Below are 20,433 nucleotides of genomic sequence, written 5' to 3' on the forward strand. Positions count from 1 at the left end.
TTTGATTCTCAAACAGTGATCTTGGCAGGTAAGATAAGGAAACCGAGGGAAGGTTAGTACTGGTCCAGGGTAGCACAAAAGAGAGCCAGAATCAAAACCCTTTAAGTCAAAAAACAAAGTGCTTTTTCATTCGGAGATACAGAAAATTGGAAACTTGTTCCCAGCCTTACACTGAAAAAATGTTGGACAAACAATTTCGTAGTTTTCCTTGAACACATTGTAGTGCTGAGATTTCAGGGCAAACAACTGGCCTAGACTCTAGGGAGAGACAGATACTGCAGGGAGAGGACATTGGAGCACTGACTTTATCTGGGCAAGACACAGATAATAAGAGTTAAGCTAGGGTGATTGGTGAATTGCTGGAGGCCAAGTGTTCACTGGCAGGACTCTGTAAAACCCCTGGGACTGCTATGTAGGGAGTCTTAAGCCCTCTTGCAGGCTTTTTCTCCATGAACCCCACTGGGTGCTCACAGAAAAAATTGGGAATATCCTGAAAAAGTCTCCTCTGTGGTGTACAACGGGAAGAGAGGGGAAGAGCAGCCACTGCACTGGGGGCAAAAAGTTTTGCCTGGATCCTTCTCCCCTTTCACTCCTATGGAACAGAAGTCTTAATCTGTGAGGAGATGAATGACATAAATGGTCATCCTTAGGCATTGGTGAATTCCCATTGTATCTGGGGAAATGGAAAAGGAAAACTCTCTCAGCCCATGGTGGAGGAGCAGGAACAATGTCATGAACATGGCAGAATTTCTGAGAAGGCTGCAGCCTGAGGCACAGCACAAAGGGGAAGGCTTAAAACTGAGAATGAGCAGTCTTTGGGGAAAAAACAAATAAAAAACCTCTAGCCAACCAATCTTCCATTCCCACCAGAGGGATTTGAGGCCTGTGGTGGATACACTGAGGGTAACCATAGCAACAGTGAAGCTCAAACCCAGCCCAGTTCTTAATTAAATTAACTCAAACTCTGTACTAAAAGGCCTAGCAGGAGGAAAGACCTGTTACAGGTCTTCAGGTCAGTAGGAATTACCCAAACTGAAATATAAAGAGAAGAATCAAAACAAACAAAAAAACAGAACAAAGCCTCTAATATTTGTGGGGCTTTTTCAGATGATTTAACATGTTTATAATTAGAATTCCAAAAAGAGAAGAGAGAGAGAACAGAGCAGAAGAAATGTGTTTGAAGAAATAATAACCAACACCAAACACACACACACTCAGACTACTAAAACAGAAGACAAAGAGGAAAATCTTAAAGGCAACCAGGGAAAAGAGACACATAAATATACAGAGGAATGAAGATAAGAATTTATACTGTACTTCTTTTCAGAAACTATGCAAGCTACAAAACAGTGGAGTAATCTAAAGTGCTGAAATTAAAACAAAAACCAAAAAACTTTCAACCTAGAATTCTGTACCCAGCAAAAATACCTTTCAAGAAATGAAAGAGAAATAAAAACATTCTCAAAAAAAAATTGTGGGAATTTATTGCCAGCAGACGTACTCTACAAGAAATGTTAAAGGATTTCCTTTGGAAGAAGGAATATGCTACCAGCAAACTCTTGGGTCTATACAGAGAAATAAAGAACAATGGAAATGGAATAAATGAAGATAAAATAAAATTCATTTTGTCCTTCATTTGATAAACTTTAATTTTAGAACAGTTTTAAATTTATACAAAGATTGCAAAGGTGGTACAGAAAGTTCCCATATGCTGCACACCCAATTTTTCCTGTGACTTAACATCTTACATTAGTATGGTACATTTGTTACAACTAATGAATCCATATTGATACGTTATTATTAACTAAAGTCTACACTTTATTAGGATACCCTTAGTTGTTAACCCCATGTCTTTTTCTGTTCTGGAATCCAATCCAGGAATACAACATTGCATTTAGTAGTCATGTCTCTTTAGGCTCTTCTTCGCTGTGATAGTTTTTCTAAGACTTTAATGACCTTGACAGTTCTGAGTATTGGTCAGATATGTTGTAGAATGTTCCTGAATTGTGGTTTTTCTGATGTATTTCTCATGATTAGACTGGTGTTATATGTGTTTGGGGGAGGAAGGCTGTGGAACTAAAGTGCCATTTTCATCACATTATATCAAGGGTACATACTATCAACATGACTGTTGATCACTTTGGTCATCTTGCTGGTGTAGTATTTCACTGGCTACTCTTTTCCCCCTTCCCATACTGTCTTCTGTAGAAGGAAGTTACTGTACAAGGCCCACACCTAAGGAGTAGTGGGGGTTATTCTCCTACCTCCTTGAGGGCAGACTACATACATTATTTGTAGTTCTTCTGCACAGGTGACTTATCTGTTCTCTCTCATTTATTTAATCATTTATTTATAGCGAATATTAATATGGACTCATGGACATTTATTTTATACTTTGGGTTATAATACTAAATTCTGTTAATATATGATTCTATCAATACCAATATTAGTTTATTCTGTTGCTCAAACTGTTCCAGCTTTAGCTGTTGAGGACTGTTCAAATGGTTCCTGTGCCTCTTTTATGTACCCTCATCTTTGTGGGGTTTTTTTGGCAGGGAGGAAAGTGGGGGTTACTATTTTATTTTCTGGTTACTACAGAATGCTCCAGGCTCATCTTGTGTATTTCCTGCCCCAGTCCTGGAATCGGGCATTTCTCTGAGGAACCTTGGTTCCTTTTATTGGAGAATGATAGAAACCAAGATCTGGGTGTTTTTCCTCTTCTTACTTGCCCCAAAAGATAATTGGCTTTCTAAAGCAAAAATAGTGGCAATGACTTTTGTGTTTATAGCATATGTAAAAATAAAATGACGACGGAGGGATTAGAAATATACTGTTGTAGGTCTTTACACATGATGAGGTGTATATTTGAAGGTGAACTCCAATTAACTGAAGATGTATATTGTAAACCCTAGTACAGCTATAGGAAATAAAAAGAGGTATAAATAAGTCAATAGAGGAGATAAAATAGAAACATAAAATATGCTCCAGTAGCCCAAGAAATGGGAGAAAAAGAGAATAATAAAGAACAGATGGAACAAATGAAATATAGCTAGCAAGATTGTAGATTTTAATCCAACTATACAAGTAAATGTGGTCATAAACATCAGTTAAAAGACAACATGTCAGATTGGTTAAAAAAGGAAGATCATACTGTCTATAAGAATCCACTTTAAATATAAAGACATAGGTAAAAGGATGGAAAAAAATATACCATGCAAACATTAACCAAAAGAAAGCTAGTGTAGTCATATTAATTTCAGGCAATGTAGACTTCACAATAAGGAATATTATCAAGGGTAAAGAAGGATATTACATAGTCCATATTCCAAGAAATAAGTATCTTTAATGTGTATGCACCTAACAGCACACCTTCAAAATACATAAAGCAAAAACTGATACAACTAAAAGGTGGAAGAGAAAAATCCACAATTGTAGTTGGAACCTTCAACACTCTTCTCTCAGTAATTGATAGAACAAGTAGGCAGAAATATCAGTTAGGCGTTTAGGTGACCTGAGCAATATTAACCAACCTGATGTAAGAGACAGTTATAGAACACTTCACTTCACATAGCAGAATACACATTCTTCTTAAGGGCACTTGGTACATTCAGCAATTTAGACCATATCCTCTGCCATAAAACAAACCTTAGCAGATTTCAATCATACAAATTACAGTCTCTGAGCATAATAAAATCAATAACAGGAAGACAACAGGAAAGTCTCCACATATAGAAATTAAATAACATACTTTTAGATAACTCATGGGTGTAAGAGGAAATCTCAAGGGAAAATTTGAAATACATATAGCATATCAGAATTTTAGGGACCACCTAGGGTAGCATTGAGAGGGGAAATTCATAGCACTAAACGTTTATATAAGAAAAGACGAAGTTCCCAAATCAGTAAGCTTTTACTTTAAGAAACTAGGGAAAGAAGAGCAAACTTAACCCAAAAGGAACCAGAAGAAAAGAAAAAAATGAGGAGCATAAATTAACGAAACTTAAAACAGAAAGACTGTAGAGAAAAGGAATCAAACCAAAGGCTGTTTTTTTTAAAAGATCAATAAAACTGCTAAATTTCTAGTCAAGGTTACCGAAGAAAAAGAGAAGAACACAAGTTATCAATATTAAGAATGAAAGAGGTTACATAACCCAAAGATACTGAAAGATACTGCAAACGATTATTGTACAGAAGATAAGCTACAGAATAATACTACAAAAATTATTGTATAACAATCTAAAAACAAAACAACACTACAACTTAAAAAGGGGGCAAGGGGAATACTACAAACAACTCTATTCTAATAGATTTGATAGTTTAGATGATATGGGTAAATTATTTTAAAAATACAAATTACCAAAGAATTATTAGACTCACTGAAGAAGAAATAGTTAATCTAAATAGTAAATATCTATTAAAGAAATTGAATTCCTAGTTTTAAAACCTTCCCCAAAAAAACTCTAGATGCAGAGAGTTTTACTGCCAAATTTTACCAAACATTTAAGAAGAAATGATATCAATTCTACATAATTTATTTCAGAATAGAGGCAAGGAGGGAACACCTTTTCTTTTTTTTAAGATTTAATTTTATTTATTTTTTTGGCTGCATTGGGTTGCTGCACATAGGCTTTCTCTAGTTTTGGCAAGGGGGGGCTACTCTTCGTTGCGGTGCACGGGCTTCTCCTTGCAGTGGCTTCTCTTGTTGCGGAGCATGGTCTCTAGGCCCGCAGGCTCAGTAGTTGTGGCTTACGGGCTCTAGAGCGCAGGCTCAGTAGTTGTGGCGCACAGGCTTAGTTGCTTCACGGCATGTGGGATCTTCCCAGACCAGGGATCGAACCCGTGTCCCCTGAATTGGCAGGCGGATTCTTATCCACTGCGCCATGAGGGAAGTCCCAGGAGGGAACACCTTTCAATTCATTTTATTAGACCAGCATTACTCTAATGCAAATCAGAATAAGACATTACAAAAAAAGTATAAGCCAGTATCCCTCATGAACTCTAGACATAAAATCCTCAACAAATATTAGTTTATTAGTAAATAAATTCATCAGTATCCTAAAAAGGATAATATATTAAGGCCAAGTGGGTTTCATTTCAGGAATACAAGGCTGATTCTAAATTTGAAAATTCATCAATATAATTTACCATGTTAACAGAATTCAACTTTTATTCATAATAAAAATAACTTTCATCAAACTAGGAGAAGAAAGAAAGTTTTTTAACCTAATAAAGAGTATTTTCAGAAATTCTACAACTAATATACCTAATAAGGGGGAAACAGTCTTTTGGTAAAATAACATTAGGAACTAGACAGTGTTGTTTATTCTCCCACTCATATCCAACACTGTACTGGAAGTCCTAGATGAAACAGTAAGGCAATAAAAATAAATAAAATGTATACACACTGGGAAGAAAGAAGTTAAACTCTGTTCACAGAAGATAATATTTATGTAGAAAAGCATAAAAGAACCTACAAAACAACTTCCAGTGAACAATTGGAATATGAAATTTTAAAATACCATTTAAATATTACTCAAAAAAATGCCTACAAATCTCACCAAATATTTGCATGATTTTCATGCTAAAACTACAAAACATTGTTGAAAGAAATCAAAGAGCCAGATGAGAGAGATATCATATCAATATTGTCAAGATGTCACTTCTTCCTAAATTGGTCAACAGATTAAAACACAACCCCAGTTTAAATCACAGCAAGGTTTTTTGTAGAAATCAACAAGCCAATTCTGAAATATGTATGGAAAGGCAAAGGAACTACATTGGCCAAAACAATTTTGAAAGAGAACAAAATAGGAAGACTAAGACTAACTGGTTTCAAGACCTGCAATAAAGCTACAATAATAATGTGTGATACTGGCAAAAAGATGAGCACATTAGGTCAAAGAACAAAACAGAGAGCCCAGAAAATAGACCCAGAGAAATATATTCAGTTGGTTTTTTACAAAGGTAGTAAGGCAATTCAGTGGAGTAAGGATAGTCAGTACAACTAATGGGGCTGCAGCAATTTAGCATCCATATGCAAAAACAGAACCTCAATGTATAATTCATAGCTTAGACAAAAATTAACTTAAAATGTATTATAGATCCAAATGTAAAACACAAAACTGAAACTTCTAGAAGAAAACATTGGAGAATTACAACATAAAGAAAAAATTGATATATTGGTATTTAACAAAATTTAAGTTTCACTCCATGAAAAGGCCCTGTTCAGAGAATAAAAAGACAATCTACAGATGAGAGAATATTTGCAAAATCACCTATCTAGTAAAAGATTTTTATCCAGAATGATACAACTACACACCTGTTAGAATGACTAAAATTACAAAAATAAAACCAAAAAACTAAAAATGCCAAGTTCTGGTGAGGATGCAGAGCAGCAAGAATTCTCATGTATTCCTGCTTGGAATTCAAAATGGTACAGCTACTTTGGAAAACAGTTTGGCAACTTCTTATAAAGTTAAATATGTACTTATCATACAACCCAACGATCCTGCTCCTAGAGTATTTACTCAAGTGAATTGAAAACCATGCTTATATAAAAAACTTATATTTTTCATAATCTCCCAAAAGTGAGAACAACCCAGATGTCCTTCCAGCAGATAAATGGGTATACACACTCTGGTACATCCATACAAAAGAATATTGCTCAGCAATACAAAAGGGATGAAGTATTTATTCACAACAATATAAATGAATCGTAAATGAATTTTGCTAATTGAAAGAAGCCAGATCCCAAAGACTACATAGTATATATATGATTACATTTATATTTCATAATGGAAAATGCAAAACAGATAAGTGGTTGCCAGGGGTGGGGAGAGGAGTTGAATACAAAAGGGGTAGTATAAGGGAATTTTTGAGGGGATGGAACTATCTGTGATACTGTATTGTTCGATACATGAATCTATGCTTTTGTTAAAACCTACAAAACTATACAATACAAAGAGTGATTTTTTTACTATATGCCATTAAAAAAAGTCAACCAGGATTCCAGGGGAACCCAAGATGAAGTACAGACCATGATACATGAATAGAACGTTATTACAAATGAGTGATATGATGATACTGAAGGGGATACTGAAGAGCTGCTCTAAATAACTTTGGAAACTGTACTGACTGGATACCATAAGTATGGAGACCAAAAAAAATTGCATGAAATCACAGTGCTCAAGATGGTAAATTTGTTACACACATACACACCCTTAAGCAAGCAACTACTATACATTGTAGATAAAGAAAGCCAGGTTTCTCGAGAAAAAACTTACAATAAAGCAATGTGGGTGGGGAAGGCTGTAAAGAACCCTGTTTTTCAGGGTTGTATTTGGAGGGTTCAGTATGAACTTTTTTTTTTTAACATATATACAGATAGATACAGAAATAGGTGTTTTGTACACATGAATTCGTATACATCATATATTTCCTAGCTGTAACTGCTGAGAGGGTCTTAATGACACCTGGTAACTGAGCACACCTCGCACTCAGATCTTAGTTTCTAAACACTATTCTCCAATAAAAAGAATCAAGACTCCTTGGAGAAGTGACTGATTTTAGAGCTAGGGTCAGGAAAATACACAATGAACCAGAGGTGCCAGAGTATAAGGAAATGTATGTCAAAAGTCAGAGGAGCCCAACCTTTCAGAGGAGCTCCCAGTGGCCAGATCTAGAACAATTTAAGCAACAAAATAAATAACAATATTATTGGGCTATAACACAAGAGGAATAAAAGAATTAAAAATACTGAGACTGTTACTAAGTAATTGATTGAATAAATAAAGGGAGAAGGGACAACTCTTCCTTAGAGAAGAATTCTAATTAAATACAGGTAGAAAGAATGAGAGAAATGGCAAATCACCATTGTAACACCACAGTGCAGACCTTGAAGGCAAAGTCAATGGATGAATGCTAAAATTAGCAAAAATTTAAGGAGAAATGGGGTATTTAATAAATCTCAGAATGTCTCTCCCCAAATAATCGTTGATTACAAAAAGAAAAATAGTGATTTTATAGTGGAGAATCCTGGAAGACACTACCTTAACCAGAAGATCAAGGTTAACATCACTGGTAATGGGATGACATGTGCCTTCTGATATCATGTGCTAAGAGGATCACGTCATCCCTGTGGTCTTCTTCCAAAAGTCCATGCTATCTGTCTAACTATGAGAAAATATCAGACAGACCCAAACTGAAGGATGATCTCCAAGATACCTGACCAGTACGCTTCCAAAGTTGTCAAGGTCAGTCATGAAAAACAAGGAAAGACTGAGGGAACTGTGGAGACCAGTGGAGACTAAGGATACATGACAGCTAAAGGCATGTGAGATGCAGGATCTGATCCAGGACCAGAAAAAAGACATTCATGAAAAGACTGAAAGCCAAGGAAAGTCTATAGCTTTGGTTACTACTACATGCAATTTTGACAACTGCATCCTGTTTCTTCAGGGTGTTAACTTTGGAGGAAATTGGATGAGGTGTGTGGTGGTGTGTTCTCTTTGCAGCTGCTCTCTAAGCCTAAAACTGTTTCAGAATACAAACTTAAAAATACATACATAGAGGCACAGTTGATTATGGAAGATTCTCACAAGAATAACACTTCAGAGACAGCACCTAAATCTGGTTCAACAGTTCAGGGAGCTCATATTTCTCATATTCATCAACAGCCGTGTGGCTGATGGGGTCTTGGTGCAATGGCCTGGTGTCAGGCCTGAGCCTCTGAGGTGGGAGAGCCGAGTTCAGGACATTGGACCATCAGAGACCTCCTGGCCCCACGTAATATCAACCAGTGAGAGCTCTCCCAGAGATTTCCGTCTCAACACTAAGACCCAGCTCCACCCAACAGCCAGCAAGCTCCAGTGCTGGATGCCTCATGCCAAACAACTAGCAAGACAGAAACACAACCCCACCCATTAGCAGAGAGGCTGCCTAAAATCATACTAAGTTCACAGACACCCCAAAACACACCACTGGACGCAGCCCTGCCCACCAGAAAGACAAGATCCAGCCCTACCCACCAGAACACAGGCACTAGTCCTCTCCACCAGGAAGCCTACACAACCCACTGAAGCAACCTCACCCACTGGGGACAGACACCAAAAACAACGGAAAGTACAAACCTGCAGCCTGCAAAAAGGAGACCCCAAACACAGTATGTTAAACAAAAAGAGAAGACAGAGAAATATGCAGCATATGAAGGAGCAAGATAAAAACCCACCAGACCAAACAAATGAAGAGGAAATAGGCAGTGTACTGGAAAAAGAATTCAGAATGATGATAGTAAAGATGATCCAATCTCCAATAGAATGAAGAAAATACAAGAAACGTTTAACAAGGACCTAGAGGAACTAAAGAGCCCACAAACAACAATGAACAACACAATAAATGAAATTAAAAATTCTCTAGAAGGAATCAATAGCAGAATAACTGAGGCAGAAGAATGTATAAGTGACCTGAAAGATAAAATAGTGGAAATAACTACCACAGAGCAGAATAAAGAAAAAAGAATGAAAAGAATTGAGGACAGTCTCAGAGACCTCTGGGACCATATTAAATGCACCAACATTCGAATTATAGGGGTCTCAGAAGTAGAAGAGAAAAAGAAAGGGTCTAAGAAAATATTTGAAGAGATTATAGTTCAAAACTTCCCTAACATGGGAAAGGCAATAGTCAATCAAGTCCAGGAAGCGCAGAGAGTCCCATACAGGATAAATCCAAGGAGAAACACGCCAAGACACATATTAATCAAAGTATCAAAATTTAAATACAAAGAAAAATATTAAAAGCAGCAAGGGAAAAGCAACAAATAACATACAAAGGAATCCCCATAAGGTTAACAGCTGATCTTTCAACAGAAACTCTGCAAGCCAGAAAGGAGCGGCAGCATATAATTAAAGCGATGAAAGGAAAAAATCTACAACCAAGATTACTCTACCCAGCAAAGATCTCATTCAGATTTGACAGAGAAACTAAAACCTTTACAGACAAGTAAATGTTAAGAGAATTCAGCACCACCAAACCAGCTTTACAACAAATGCCAAAGGAACTTCTCAAGGCAGGAAACACGAATGAAGGAAAAAACCTCCAAAAACAAACCCAAAGCCATTAAGAAAATGGTAATAGGAACATATATATTGATAATTACCTTAAATGTAAATGGATTAAATGCTCCAACCAAAATACATAGACTGGCTGAATGGATACAAAAACAAGACCCATATGTGTGCTGTCCACAAGAGACCCACTTCAGACCAAGGGACACATACAGACTGAAAGTGAGGGGATGGAAAATGAAATTCCATGCAAATGGAAATCAAAAGAAAGCTGGAGTAGCAATTCTCATATCAGACAAAATAGACTTTAAAATAAAGCCTATTACGAGACACAGAGAAGGACACTACATAATGATCAAGGGATCAATCCAAGAAGAAGATATAACAATTGTAAATATTTATGCATCCAACATAGGAGCACCTCAATACAGAAGGCAAATGCTAACAGCCATAAAAGGGGAAATCGACAGTAACACAATCATAGTAGGGGACTTTACACCCCACTTTCACCAATGAACAGATGATCCAAACAGAAAATAAATAAGGAAACACAAGCTTTAAATGACACATTAGACAAGATAGCCTTAAGTGATATTTATAGGACATTCCATCCAAAAACAACAGAATACACTGTCTTCTCAAGCGCTCATGGAACATTCTCCAGGCTAGATCATATCTTGGGACACAAATCAAGCCTTGGTAAATTTAAGAAAATTGAAATCATAACAAGTATCTTTACTGACCACAATGCTATGAGACTAGATATCAATTACGGGAAAAAAACTAAAAAATACAAACACATGGAGGCTAAACAGTACTCTACTAAATAACCAAGAGATCACTGAAGAAAACAAAGAGAAATCAAAAAGTACCTAGAAACAAATGATGATGAAAACACAACCCAAAACCTATGGGATGCAGCAAAAGCAAAAGCAGTTCTAAGAGGGAAGTTTATAGCAATACAATCCTACCTCAAGAAACAAGAAAAATCTCAAACAACCTAACCTTACACCTAAAGCAATTAGAGAAAGAAGAACAAAAAACCCCAAAGTTAGCGGAAGGAAAGAAATCATAAAGATCAGATCAGAAATAAATGAAAAAGAAATGAAGGAAACAATAGTGAAGATCAACAAAACTAAAAGCTGGTTATTTGAGAAGATAAACAATATTGATAAACCATTAGGCAGACCTATCAAGAAAAAAAGGGAGAAGACTTAAATCAACAGAATTAGAAATGAAAAAGAAGTAACAACTGACACTGTAGAAATACAAAGGATCATGAGAGATTACTACAAGCAACTATATGCCAATAAAATGGACAACCTGAAGAAATGCACAAATTCTTACAAAAGCACAACCTTCCGAGGCTGAACCAGGAAGAAATAGAAAATATAAACAGACCAATCACAAGCACTGAAATTGAAACTGTGATTAAAAGTCTGCCAACAAACCAAAGCACAGGACCAGATGGGTTCACAGGTGAATTCTATCAAACATTCAGAGAAGAGCAAACACCTATCCTTCTCAAACTCTTGGAAAATATAGCAGAGGGAGGAACACTCCCAAACTCATTCTATGAGGCCACTATCACCCTGATACTAAAAGCAGACAAAGATATCACAATAAAAGAAAACTACAGGGCAATATCACTGATGAACATAGATGCAAAACTCCTCAACAAAACACTAGCAAACAGAACCCAACAGCACATTAAAAGGATCATACACCATGATCAAGTTGGGTCTATCTCAGGAATGCAGGGATTCTTCAATATATGTAAATCAATCAATGTGATACACCCTGTTAACAAATTGAAGGCTAAAAACCATATGATCATTTCAGTAGATGCAGAAGAAGCTTTCGACAAAATTCAACACCCATTTATGATAAAAACTCTCTAGAAAGTAGGCATAGAGGGAACCTACCTCAACATAATAAAGGCCGTATATGACAAACCCACAGCCAACATCATTCTCAATGGTGAAAAACTGAAACCATTTCCTCTAAGACCAGGAACAAGACAAGGTTGAGCCCTCTCACCCCTGTTATTCAACATAGTTTTGGAAGTTTTAGCCACAGCAGTCTGAGGAGAAAAAGAAAGAAAAGGAATCCAGATCAGAAAAGAAGAAGTAAAACTGTCAGTGTTTGCAGATGACGTGATACTATACATAGAGAATCCTAACATGTTACCAGAAAACTACTAGAGCTAATCAATGAATTTGGTAAAGTAGCAGGATACAAAATTAATGCACAGAAATCTCTTGCATTCCTATACACTCATGATGAAAAATCTGAAAGAGAAATTAAGGAAACACTCCCATTTACCACTTCAACAAAAAGAATAAATCACCTAGGAATAAACCTACCTAAGGAGACAAAAGACTTGTATGCGGAAAACTATAAGACACTGATGAAAAATTAAAGACGGTACAAACAGATGGAGAGATATACCATGTTCTTGGATTGGAAGAATCAACGTTGTGAAAATGACTATAGTACCCAAAGCAATCTACACATTCAGTGCAATCCCTATTAAACTACCAATGGCATTTTTCACAGAACTAGAACAAAAAATTTCACAATTTGTATGGAAACACAAAAGACCCTGAATAGCCAAAGCAATCTTGAGAAAGAAAAACGGAGCTGGAGGAATCAGGTTCCCGGACTACAGACTATACTACAAACCTACAGTAATCAAGACAGATGGTACTGACACAAAAATAGAAATACAGATCAATGGAACAGCATAGAAAGCCCAGAGATTAAACCCACACACATATGGTCACCTTATTTTGATAAAGGAGGCAAGAATATACAATGGAGAAAAGACAGCCTCTTCAGTAAGTGGTGCTGGGAAAACTGGACAGCTACATGTAAAAGAGTGAAATTAGAACACTCCCTAACACGGTATACAAAAATAAACTCAAAATAGATTAAAGACCTAAATGTAAGGCCAGACACTATAAAACTCTTAGAGGAAAACATAGGCAGAAAACTCTGTGACATAAATCACAGCAAGATCCTTTTTGACCCACCTCCTAGAGAAATGGAAATAAAAACAAACAAATGGGACCTAACGAAACTTAAAAGCTTTTGCACAGCAAAGGAAACCATAAACAAGATGAAAAGACCACCCTCAGAATGGGAGCAATATTTGCATATGAAGCAACACAGGATTAATCTCCAAAATGTACAAGCAACTCATGCAGCTCAATATCAAGAAAACAACCCAATCCAAAAATGGGCAGAAGACCTAAAATAGACATTTATCCAAAGAAGACATACAGATTGTCAACAAACACATGAAAGGATGCTCAGCATCACTCATCATCAGAGAAATGCAATTCAAAACCACAATGAGGTATCACCTCACACCAGTCAGAATGGCCATCATCAAAAAATCTACAAACAACAAATGCTGGAGAGGGTGTGGAGAAAAGGGAACCCTCTTGTGCTGTTGGTGGGAATGTAATTGATACAGCCACTATGGAGAACAGTATGGAGGTTCCTTAAAAAAAGAAAAATAGAACTACCATATGACCCAGCAATCCCACTACTGGGCATATACCCTGAGAAGAGCATAATTCAAAAAGACACATGCACCCCAATGTTCATTGCAGCACTATTTATAATAGCCAGGACATGGAAGCAACCTAAGTGTCCATCGACAGATGAATGGATATAGAAGATGTGGCACATATATACAATCGAATATTACTCAGCCATAAAAAGAAACGAAATTGAGTTATTTGTCATGAGGTGGATGGACCTAGAGTCTGTCATACAGATTGAAGTAAGTCAGAAAGAGCAAAACAAATACCGTATGCTAACACATATGGAATCTAAAAAAAAAAAAACTTGGTTCTGACGAACCTAGGGGCAGGACAGGAATAAATACACAGATGTAGAGAATGGACTTGAGGACACCGGGAGGGGTAAGGGTAAGCTGGGACGAAGTTAGAGATTAGCACTGACATATATACACTACCAGCTGTAAAATAGTGGGAAGCAGCTTCATCGCACACACAGAGAGATCAGCTCAGTGTTTTGTGACCACCTAGAGGGGTGGGATGGGGAAGGTGGGAGGGAAATGCAAGAGGGAGGGGGTATGGGGGTGATATATATATACATATAGCTGACTCACTTTGTTATACAGCAGAAACTAACACAACATTGTAAAGCAATTATACTCCAATAAAGATGTTAAAAAAAATACATACCTATATATAACAGAGAAGTATATCCCCAAGAAAAGGAGTTGAGAAAAAATGACATTTAGGATAGCCATTTGGCTCACCTTTCATGAACTGGATGTGGAATACCTGCCACTATCCTTCAGAAATAAAAACTATAGGAAGTTTCATTTAAGGTTTAGAAATATGTTTATAAGAATTACTAATAAACTGCAAAATTTAAGGACAAACTACAAGTTTGACATTTAGCAACTTATCAGTTATCTTGATCTTTTTTTTAAGAGATCATGAAGCATCTCTGGAATTCTTAAAATTTGCCACAGAAACTATTTACACCCTTATCCCTGTAAGTTATAGTGAAAACTGTACACACACCCATATTATTTTGATGTGTCTTACAGTTGGAGATGTGTGAAGACATCTATAACAAAACAGTTGAAGAGCATTTTGCGCACATTTGAAATAGAAGTTTATAGGCCAGGTAGTTGTTTTTCACAGTAAATAATGAGGCTTCTTCCTATTTTACACCATTGTCCGCTTTCAGATTGGGGCTTCATGTATCAGTGATGCTTATAAAGACACCTTTCGCAGATTGACAAAGAAGCTTGACTTACTCAAGTAAAATAATAAAAAACCTAGATAGTAGATTATTTCTAGCATATTAATACTTTCTAGATGTGTAGGGGAAAAAGGAGCAGTGTTTCATTCATCTTTTCTGTATGTGATTTATCAGTTCATTTCTCCTCCAGTCTCATTTTCTTCATATATGTGGTTTTTCTCCATTGAAATTATTATATTCATTTGAAAACTGTATTTGCAAATGATAAACATATAAATTTGTATTATTTAAAACTATACTTACTAAATGTTTGAGTTCTTGTTGTTTCATAACAGTGTGCTTAGTTACTGTGGGAAATAAGAAAACAAGATAATTTCTGCCCACCAAGGAGCACAGAATCTAGTATAAGATAAATGGACATGTGTGACCAGGTAGGGTAGGGATGGGAGGATTTAGATGTAAGTATAGAGTTAATATTCTCCAGATTCCAAATAGAAACTAGTTTCATGATTAGGAAATACTTTTATATATTGTCACAGTAGCATGGCCATGTGTAGGCGAGGCCAGCATAAGAGCAGACCAGGTTGGGGTAGGAATGTCTAAATCCTGGCCCTAGAGGATTTAAAAGAATCTTTCCAGTCTTTTGAAGTCAACTACAGGTACAGAAACAATAAATAATTTATGTTTGTACTTACTGCATATATAATCATCTCTTTAGACTTCCAAACAACTGCTAGTGTTCAGATAACATGTTTTTCTAAAGAAATATTTAATATTCGAGTACCAACAGTCTTAGTAACTCTCTTATCCCTCTTATGTGCTGAGTGCAGTCGGAGGAAGAGGAATTGGAGTTGGTGAGTGTGGGTTTCTGATTGAAGGGAGTTGAAAAAGATGTAGAAAGTACTAATTCTCTTCAGTGTTTTTATCTAATATTCCCTTTGTTACACAGATTTTTTTTCTTGCTATTAAATACTGTCCAAACATTTTGAATAACTAAACCAACCTACGGGTACTGCAGAGTCTGGTTTTCCTACTTATAATTGTATATCTTGACCCATTTTATTTGTTACAACTTTTTAGGGAACTTTGGGATAGAGCCTTTATAAACAATAGCTGTCCATGATGAGAAGACACATTAAAGAATTTTTTTAAGGAAAGATACAGAATACCTTTTATAGTTCCCCAAATTATTAATATATTTTTAGAAAATGACTTCACCCTCACAGTTCCTCAGATTGTAACACACTGTCTTGTGTTTCTCTTTCTTTCAAAAAGATTACATCATTTTTGGTGAGGTCACCTTTTTTCAGAGTTAGAATTATTTCATCCTGCATGAGACGATCTGAACCACAAGGGGGTTCCCTGTTTATTAAAATGAATGTCTTTAATTTAACATACACAAACTTATTTTTTTTTCTATCAGAAGATATTCTGTTCTTAAAAGTAGCTATTACCTTTTTTCCAAAACAAATGATTTCTATTGGCTTTTTTTCTAGAAATTAAATTTGACTAAAAATAACTTTCAGTTAATATATTTCTTTGGGAGCTAAAACTCAAACCTCACAGAACTGATCTTCTGATTTCACAGTCAGCTGCTAATTAGGTGACCTTAAAGGGAATAAAAACTTGAAAATGTTTAGTTTTTAGCATGGACAGAGGTTTAGATTGCATGAAAGCATGGGGGAAAGGCATCTGTTCATTTTGTTTACATTTTATTATTATATATATATATGCATGCTGGTATGTTTTGCACAGTTGCTTTCTTTTCAAATAAGGTTGTCTGTGCTCTGTCCTTAAAACGAGAGATTGTTGTTTAACTTTGTGTTCACTCTCACAGTTTTGGATGTGGTTTCATATTGGTTAACTAAAATATACTAGCCAGCTTTCGTTGTGGTGTTGGATTATATCATGTGCAGATTTTAACTATCTTTTGGGGAAATACTGTACTTAATGATACAGTAATGATTAGCAAATGGATGTTTATAGTTCAAGATAAAATAATTCATCTTAGATTAAACCTCACTATTTATACCCTTAAGAAGTTATCATAAGTGCTTCCTTGTGAACTTACGGATTATCTAGCAATATGTTGCCCTCTAGTGGTTGTGGAAATCAGTGCCATTGAGCTTTAATGGGTAGAACCGATATATTGGAGTGTTACTGTTTTACAAACACACACACACCCCATGCCACCCACCCCCCATCTTGAGGTCACATCAGTAGATTTCCATGGAGGTGAAGCTATGGCATGAATAAAGCTAGACCAAACCATGTTGTACTGTATTTTTCACCTAGTATTTGACTCTTGAAGTTTCAGTGACCAAATCTGTGAGAACAAATTAAATCCAAAGTAGATCTGTCTCAAAAATTCATTAAAATTTTTAACTTGATGCTGAGACAAAAATGTATTCCTTTCCACATTCCTTAAAGTATACCCTCAATTACAGAATCTCAAAGGTAAATTTCTAAGTATTTGAAGACTATAAAATCTAGCAATCATAAAAATAAATACTTGTAATTAAGAAACAAATATATAACCAAAAATTGTATAGTCATTCACATTTCTAAAACTTAAGCTAATTCAGACTCTAAAGCTTAATCAATTTAAAATGCAGAGCTTTATGTGTCAGACCAAAATATAATCAGAAACACAATCTATTAGAATTCGGAAAGTTGTATAAATTGGCTTGAGCTCTAAAATATAATCATGAATGGCTCTGACCCCAAGTGAAATAAAGACAAGTGCCTGGAGCCTACACTAAAGGCTCCTTTAGAACCAGGCTACAGAGATTCCTTTAGAAGCCTTGCAATTCTAGAACAACTCTACTTCATGACAGCTCCAGGGGAATAGCTATGGATCAGAAGGAATAAATATATTTACCTTTTTTTTATACAAGTTATGTAGAAATCTTGGGCCAGAGGGTTTCTTAGAGCAATAATTTAAGGGTACTATCTTACCTTCCTGTAGTACTTCAGTTGTCTCAAAGCATTTCCCATCTATTACCTTACTAGATTCTCACAGTAGTACTACAAGGCAGGCAGCACAATGATCACTATCTTCCCCACTTTACAACTGAAGAGGTTTGGAGAGGTTAAATGATTTTCCCAGTGGTTAGGAATTAGTGAATCTGGGACAAGATCCAGGGCAGTATACCTGAATGGTCTTTCCGACATCCTCTAATTTAAGATTGGATAGAAAATACAAACTAAAAAGAAATAAAATGAGATCTGGATCCTTATCAAATGATCAAAAGTTCAAATATCTAGATCTAACCAAAGGCCTTTATCTGATTACCCTTTGAAATGGTGATAGAGAAAACTGAATCACATCCTGACTCTCTATAACCTCAAGGGCACTGAATTATACTTTTATTCATATGGCTTAGTACCCCAAATGTCAGTTATCAGGCTGTAATTTCTTCAGTTAGAAAAAAATAACCCTGGAGTTATGCGTTAGCCTTCTTGTGTTCTAACCACGTGGAACTTGGAGTCTGTCCTGTTCCTCTGATCCTCAGTTTTAGAAAGTGTTCGCTTAAGGCAGTGTCATGAGAAACTGCCCTGTCATACCCCTACACATAGAAAATGGTGACTATCTTAAACTGACTTGATTATTCAATAGTTGATTTCTTTTTTCATTCCCATTGTAGATAGGATACTATGTAGATGCTGTCAGTTGGCAAGCATTTACCATTTTTCATGCAGCCCTGTCAAAAGTACTTTATTCAAGAGCTCTCTACCCAAAGCTTCTCCTCTCATAAGAGGAGACTGTGTGTGAATCTGCCGTTAAAAAACAGTCAATGTTGGATGATGTGGACGATGGGAGAGGCTCTGCATGTATGGGGGCAGGGCGTATATGGTAAATCTCTGTACCTTTCCTTCAATTTTGCCGTGAACCTAAAACTGCTCTTTTAAAAGTCTTAAAAAATCTATATCTAGATATATACATACATATACATGTACATATATATGTGTGTGTGTGTGTGTGTGTGTGTGTGTGTGTGTGTGTGTCAACTGCAGGATCACAGGGAAGGAAATATGAATACAAGCTGCACTTTAGTAAGCCATGGCTTAAAACCTTGTTAAATTAGTAAATGCTGCAAAAAGTAGTTTTGATCCCTATATGCTCATGGACTTATAATCTCTATATATACAAATGACCTTGCTATCCTCTGGTATTTAAAATCTACACATATTTTATTTAGGGTAGTTTGGCTATCTTTATAGTGGCATCAAGTCGTCATTTATGCTAACACATAAGTGTTATCAGTCCTAATGCAGTTTTCTATTTTAAGGGTATATCTCTGACATCAATAAACTCTATGAAAAAGACTCTAGGGGAAACTGAATAATTAATGTAAAATACGTCCTTTAAAATTAAATATTTAGTTCTTATTAGTATTTTTAAGGTTTTCACATGATCACTGCTTCAGGGAATAATGACATTCACATCATAAAACTGTGAAAAATGTCACTTTTAAATTGAATGTTATTTTTAAAATATTAAGTTTGAATATAAATACTCACGGAATAACACTTTTACTTTTTTCTTCTCTCTCCCAGAATACCCAGAGGATAAGCAGTTCTCAAGCCACTCAGCCCCTAGCTACCCCCGTGGTGTCTGTGACAACCCCTAGCCTGCCTCCACAGGGCCTGGTGTACTCAGCAATGCCGACCGCCTACAACACTGGTGAGCCTCCTCTGTTGCCTTCTGTGGGTTTTCTTTCTTTGTTTTGTGCTCAACATGTGCTTTTATGATTTTTAAATAGTATATTTATTGAAATAAGTTATTTCCAGTTTCTTAGATTCACATTTGGATATGTTAAAGAAACACATGCTAGTCTTGAAAAAAAATTAGAAAATACACATTGATCGTAGAAAGATTTCCCAGCATGAACTTTTACTTACCCCTGACGAAGAAACAACTAGCTGTTATCAAAATTATGGTATGCAGCAAGCGGAGCAAAAGGCTCGGCATTTTCTATATAGTTCTTGTTAAACAGCATCTCACTATTTCAGGCTTTTAAAATGAGGTGTTTTTCTGTATGCTGTGTCAACCTACCTTGGGAAAGACTGAGTCCCTTTGGACCTCAGGGCTCGGGGAGGTGGAGCTGGGTGGCTGTGCCAGCAGGTCATGTTTTCCTCCGTGTGACACCCCTTTTGGTTTCTGCTGTTTGTGCCTGAGGGGCAAGACCAGGAGCTTTCTTGTTTCTCCTCAGAGTCTGTCACTCGTCACCTCTGAGGGGAGCTTTTCACTCATTCATGCTTATTTAGACATTTCACTCCCAAATACCCTATTTGGAGGGTATATCAGGTAAATTTAAGAATGCTGCAGTGACTGAAGGGGTGCTTTCAGCCACGCAGGCTGTGTGGAGAACCCGACGTGCACAGGTTTCTCTAGATGTGCCATCATAGGGAGCGGCAGAGGACACATGGGGCTTCACTTTCTCACCAGCTGAGCCAAACACCTGATGCTTCAAAAGAAGGAAAAGAGGGAAATAGTTAAAAATACCTTGCCAGTTTTTCAGAGACTACAGTGCAGAGAATTTATTCTTTTGTGATTCTAATAAGGAGACTAATAAAAATCATCTAATTTTAGACTTCAGGATAAATGCTGTAGCAC

General features: G+C 36.3%; 1 protein-coding gene across 4 annotated transcripts in view; it reads left to right on the forward strand.

Moving 5' to 3' along the window:
- Nucleotides 1-20,433, forward strand: part of MEF2A (myocyte enhancer factor 2A) — a 173,111-nt gene that overhangs the window by 144,438 nt on the left and 8,240 nt on the right. For all 4 annotated transcript variants that reach the window (XM_029239814.1, XM_029239812.1, XM_029239811.1 and 1 more), the window contains one exon: nt 19,374-19,500. In XM_029239814.1, coding sequence (XP_029095647.1) covers nt 19,374-19,500 — 127 coding nt within the window. The remainder of the gene's footprint in view (nt 1-19,373; nt 19,501-20,433) is intronic.

The sequence above is a fragment of the Monodon monoceros genome, unplaced genomic scaffold, assembly GCF_005190385.1.
Source record: "Monodon monoceros isolate NGI ecotype Baffin Bay Population unplaced genomic scaffold, NGI_Narwhal_1 Super_Scaffold_21, whole genome shotgun sequence".
Lineage (NCBI taxonomy): Eukaryota > Metazoa > Chordata > Mammalia > Artiodactyla > Monodontidae > Monodon > Monodon monoceros.